Here is a 6,000-nt window from a genome sequence, read left to right as displayed (position 1 = left end):
TAAAGAAAACAAGTCCATTTGCAATAGAATAAAATTATAATAAAATGCTTAGGAATAAATAAAAAAAAATAAGAGTTGTACACTGAAAATAGGACATGATTGAAAAAAATTAAAGGCCTAAATAAAGAATAGACATTTCATGCTTCTGGATTAGAAGATTTAATATGTAAAGATGGTAGTAGTCTCTTCTAAATTGGTCAACAGACAATGCAGTCCTTATCTAGATTCCAATGGCCTTTTTGGCAGCTACACAAGCTGATCCTAAAATTTGTAAGGAAATGCAAGAGGTCCAGAATAGCCAAAACAATCTTGAAAAAGAAGACCATTAAAGGACTCATACAATCTGATTTGCAAACAAACTACAACATTATAGTAATCATGACAGTGTGGTAGTGGCATGAGGACAGACATAAAATGAATGGAATAGTGCTAAGAGTACAGAAACAAACCTACAACATCCATAATTTATTCATTTTAAAAAATTCATGGGGGGGGCAGGCATGGTGGTACACACCTGTAACACCAGCTGTTTGGGAAGTGGGAGCAGGAGAACCACAAGTTTCAAGGCCAGCCTCTGCAATTTAGTGAGGCCCTATCTCAAAATTTAAAAAGAAGAAAAAAAAAAGGGGGGGGGGAATGGGGATGTAGCTCAGTAGTAAAGCACCCCTGGGTTCAATCCCTGCTACACCTACCCTCTTCAAAATATACAATGGGTAAAAGAATAGTCTTTTTAACATACCGTGATGGAATAACTAAATATATACATGCAAAAGAATGAATTCAGACCCTACTTCATACTTACATCATTAAGGATTAAAATTCCATGTGCTGCCTTGATGTCTTTGAGACTCTCAGGGAAGTAAAAAGGCCTGTGAGCTACCCTTCTCTCACCCCCACCAGACTATTCACCTGGCATTCTTCCTGGTCCCGAGTCTAACAGTTGTCACCTTCCTGCCAGCCACAAAATTATCCAAACCCGTCGCATGCTCCTCCTGAGGGACCTGAGATTCATTCTGCCCTCTAGTTACTATAAAACCTGACTCTCTTATTCTATTTTTTCCCCTTATTTTGACCTAGCAAAAAGAAAAAGCTGGCAGGAATTCCATGAAAATAGAAGATGTATCAGTGGAGTACAAGAAGGGGATTGAGGGGGGAGAGGAGGAATGGGAAAAGGGAGGAATGGTGGAATCATCTGACAAAATCTTCCTATGTACATATATAAATTCAGCAGTGAGTTTCACTTTTATGTATATCCATAATGCACTAATAAAAAAACAATAAATAAACAGAAGAAAGATCAGTGAAGTAGTGAAAAGAAAACAGGGAAAGAGAGGAAGAGAGAGAAAGGCAAAGTAATTGGGACTAAATTGGAGTAAATTATATTCCAAACATATGTCGAAACTCCTAATATTATGTATAACTAAATGATCTAATAAAAAAAAGTTATGCCAAATAGTAATGGGGGAGGGGAGAATAACCATGCCTCCTATATCCCTGCTTGTTCATTCTATTTGCACTGTGGCCTGAGGTTATACTTTGTATTTCTATTTTTAAAAAGTTGTTAAGGTATGTTTTATGCTCAAAATATACAGTCTATCTTGGTGAATATTCTGTGTATTCTACTGTTATGGGATGAGTACTTTAATAAATGACTATAAATGTCAGTTTGATCTAGTTGACTAATGAGCAGTTCAACTCTGTCCTTCCTGAGCTTCTCTGCCTGCGTTAGCCATCTGTTTTTTGCATGGTCTTCACATGCCAAGAAATATACAAAGGAAATGTGGAAAATTTGAATGGCAAGCATAATTTTATTCAAGATAGCACTGGTTAGCTCCCAAAATTGCTGAGAAATACTTAACAACATTATGTACCAACAACTGGCCCTAGGTGAAGCTGGCTTCATATATTTATTGATATTTTCCATTTTGGAACCTCCCAGTCACATAAAAATATAAATACTTTTAGGATTGTCAATTCAAAACAACTTTTTGGGAAGATGGAATGTAAAACTCTATATAAAAACTTCTGTGACCAATATATAGCAGCATCAAGAAAAGAATAAAAGAACTTTAAGAACATTGACTTATTTTTAATATCAATAATTATATTTTCAAAAGATGATATAATTTACATTTAAAAGTATCAATATCATAAATTTATAGCTTATAGTAGGAAATATAAGAGTAAATGGCCTATATACACTTTGCATTATTTATAGACTCTTATATATACACCCTATATACTTTCCAATAATCCAGAGAAAACATCTACAATCCATTTGTTTAGACTGTGAACAACAGTGTTTAAAATGAATCAAAATAAAAAGATTTTCACTTCTTAGCTGCATATGATGTAAATATATCAGTATGAAGATGAAGTCTGAGATCTGTGTTACACTGAGGATGTCTAACTTTGTTCCATGCCAGCCATGAGTGACAGTGCTAGAGATTCCACTGTGGGAAGAAGAAAAATAATGTTAAAAAAAAAAAAAAAAAGTTTCAATACTTTTAAATGTTTCAATAAGGCTGTAATAAGCTCAAAATTGAAAAGTATTTAAACATGTTCTATTTTAAAATAAACACTTATTTTTTAATGTATAATAAGAATTATTATCTTTATTTATTAAGTATAAATGGGAAAGGTTAGTAAGATTTGTTTCTATTTCAAATCATTTTAATTTTGAAAACAAAATCTAGGCATTTCATTGAAAAAGTACATTTGACTGATATGACATAAAACCCGGACCCTGCTCAAATCACACTGCCACCTTCTAGCAGAGTGGACGACTACATCATTGTTTCCTCTTACATAACCAAAACAAGGTGCTTTTTAAATGTTTAGCTATTCTTTTTTTTTTTTTTTTTTGGGGGGGGGAGGTGTGTATCAGGGATTGAACTCAGAGGCACTCGACCACTAAGCCACATCCCTAGCCCTATTTTGTATTTTATTTAGAGAAGGGTTTCACTGAGTTGCTTTGCTCCTTGCCCTTGCTGAGGCTGGCTTTGAACTCGCGATCCTCCTGTCTCAGCCTTCCAAGCTGCTGGGATTACAGGTGCCACCGTGTCCGGCATGTTTAGCTATTCTTAATAAGTGTATTATAATCTGAATATGCAAAATTTGGAAAGAGTTTAACTCAGCAAATATTCTTTACAAAAAAAGTCAGACAGAGAGATACTACTTAGTTTTTTGTTTCCACAGATTAATACTCTCTCTTTTCTCCACCACCACCACCCCTCAGACCATTCTATATTTTACACCATGGGTTCTGAATTGTCAAGTCCACATTTCCTTCTGAGGAGATGCAGACTTGGAAATTTTAAATTGTTTACAAAAAAATTCAATCTTTTGGAAATGAATAGTTACAAAGTCTACATATGATTACTCTTCCAGTTTCTTTCTTTCAGCTTTAGGAACCTACTGGTATAATAAATGATGTATTAGAAAGCAAAGTCATTAGTCCCAGGGATCTGCCTCTGATGTTCACATGCCCCAATGCTATTCTGAGAACAAAATTCAAGGCATGGCACCTTCCAGTTTTGAAAATGGTGAGAAAAGCAAATTCTTCATGAGATCAATAACAAAACAACGATACATAGTTAGCTGAAGAAAATATAAAAGTAGTCATATTGTAACATGATGTACTCACAATGGGGAAAAGATCCTCTGCAGACAGCTTTGTTTAAAATGGTTACAAGAAACATGTGACAGTTTTTAAAATCAGACTCCATTTTCTCTATAGATTCCATTCTAGGAAAGAAAATTGAATTTATGTAAATGCATAAAGGCTTACAAAATATATAGGTAGGCTACAAAATATCTTTGGCGTAATTTCAAAAGTACATTAATTATTTAAAATTCTAACTTTGAAGATTATAAAACAAAATACAAAATACCCTGTCTTACTTTAAGATAAAATTTTTCAAAGTAGCTCATGAAACCATGCCTTTTTCCAGGTAATATTTAGTTCTGGAGCCAGGATGGATTGGGGATATCCCCTTTTCCTTTACATAATTCTGTATTTCTATTTTTTACAAGCATATATTCTCTGTGAAATAAAGAACAAATTCAGGATATAAAACCCTAATATCTGGAATTATTAAAAAGAGACTTAAGCTGGGTGTGATGGTGTACGCGCCTGTAATCCTAGTGGCTCAGGAGGCTGAGAGTGGAGGATCACGAGTTTAAAGCCAGCCTCAGCAAAAAGCAAGGTGCTAAGCAACTCAGTGAGACCCTGTCTCTAAATAAAATACAAAATAGGGCTGGGGATATGGCTCAGTGGTCAAGTGCCCCTGAGTTCAATCCCTGGTATCAAAAGAGAGAGAGAGAGAGAGAGAGAAACTTAAACTGGGAACTACCTCACAAGAGAGAACCTCACCATCGGTTCCCATGTGCCTTCATCCACCTCTAGCAGGCACTCAGGGGACTAGCCCTGCTTACACATCCTCAGCCCCACCGGTACTTAGATGCAAATCTGAGATATCAAAGCATTTTGTTCATAAATATTTCATAAATGTATACTTTAAAGATTTCCTTTAAAACAGAGCCATACCATTTGCTTAAAAATATTCTATAATATTAAATATCACATAATCAGTGGGTACTTAGGCAAATTTCACCATCTACAATTTTTCACTTTCCTGCTTTAAGTATAAATCAGGATCAACTAACTTCCATAAACTGATGATTTTTCATATGCTTCTTAAGTCCCCTGACCCCTTGCTTTCTTCTTAGAATTTGTTGGGAAAAAAAAAAAAAAGTTCAAGTTTAGCAAACCATATGCAGCAGTGATTTTCTCCTCTGCCCCACAGTGATGAGGAAAGAAGTTCTGCACTTGGAGAGGGCATTAACAAAGCAAGCAAAGACATCTATTTCAGCAACTCAGTGAGGCTCTAGGTAACTTAGAAAGACACTGTCTCAAAATAAAGAATAAAAACAGATAGGGTGTGACTCAGTGGTAAAGCACCCTGGGTTAAATCCCCAGTACCAAAAAAACAACCCAAAAAATTCCCCCCAAAACAAAGAAGCTTGCCTAAGAACTTGCACATTTCCTCTGAGAAAAACCATATATATTATCAGAGAGCTCAACCCTGGGTGCATTATAGTCTTCTCTTCACTGAGAAGCCAGGGGTACCCACACACTGTCCTTGGGTGTACACATCTTTGCTCTCCTTAAATAAATCTTTGGTGTGCCTTGCTTCTGACATGTTCTGAAATTCTTTTCAGCAGAGAAAGAACCTGCCTGGGCTGAGCTGAGGTCCCATTTTCCTCTTTGGAGAAACCTCCTTGGATGCCTAATTGGTGACATTATCAAATAGGAAGAAGAGCTCCTGAATCCTCAACTTTTCAGCATTTCCCTTGACTGTAGGGAACTTTTCCCTTCTTAAGTGACACGTGTGAATGACAAACATTCTAAAAAGTAAAATACACATCTATTAGCATACAAAATACAACTTTGGACTATAATCTAGCATGGTGTCCAGAATCCACTTTAGAATGATTCAGCAAGTGAGGGGGTGGGGTAGGTGGAGGACAAGATACAGAACTGGTCATCACAGGTAAATGGGAGAAGGGGTGATAGGCACCCAGGTCTGTTATGCTGTCCTCTCTACTTCTATATACATTTGAAGGTGTCTGTAAAAAAAATAAATAAATAATAAAACACAAAACATATAATCTAAGAATATTTGCCAGTCCTAATGAAAAGACCTCAAACTTTTCTTAATGTTTTCTCCCTCATAAAAGAATCACACAATTCTTTGGGAGGCTGAGATAGGAGAATTGCAAGTTCAAAGCCAGCCTCAGCAAAAAGCAAGATGCTAAGCAACTCAGTGAGACCCTGTCTCTAAATAAAATACAAAATAGGGCTGGGGATGTGGCTCAGTGGCCAAGTGACCCTGAGTTCAATCCCTGGTACCAAAAAAAAAAAAAAAAGAATCACACAATTCTTGATGCTGCCTAGTTTAGGTGAACAAATTCGATTTTATTATTTTTTTCTTTTTT

At 35.9% G+C, this 6,000-nt stretch overlaps 1 protein-coding gene across 3 annotated transcripts in view; it reads right to left on the bottom strand.

The window, feature by feature from the left end:
• Positions 1-1,788: 1,788 nt before the first annotated feature.
• The window catches only part of Tubgcp5 (tubulin gamma complex component 5), a 36,160-nt gene continuing 31,948 nt past the window's right edge, over positions 1,789-6,000 (bottom strand). For 2 of the 3 annotated variants that reach the window (XM_046428820.2, XM_058574094.1), the window contains 2 exons: positions 3,647-3,747; positions 1,789-2,453 (listed from right to left, as the gene is read on the bottom strand). In XM_046428820.2, the coding sequence (XP_046284776.1) occupies positions 2,407-2,453; positions 3,647-3,747 (148 nt within the window). In that variant the 3' untranslated portion in view covers positions 1,789-2,406. Of the gene's footprint in view, positions 2,454-3,646; positions 3,748-3,790; positions 5,410-6,000 lie in introns of those variants that run through there. The other variant, XM_058574093.1, reaches the window with a different exon arrangement.

This window comes from Marmota monax, unplaced genomic scaffold (assembly GCF_021218885.2).
Source record: "Marmota monax isolate L192 unplaced genomic scaffold, Marmota_monax_Labrador192_F-V1.1 WCK01_AAM20220418_F8-fsc00179, whole genome shotgun sequence".
Classification (NCBI taxonomy): Eukaryota; Metazoa; Chordata; class Mammalia; order Rodentia; family Sciuridae; genus Marmota; species Marmota monax.
This window is presented reverse-complemented; position numbering and strand designations above follow the sequence as displayed.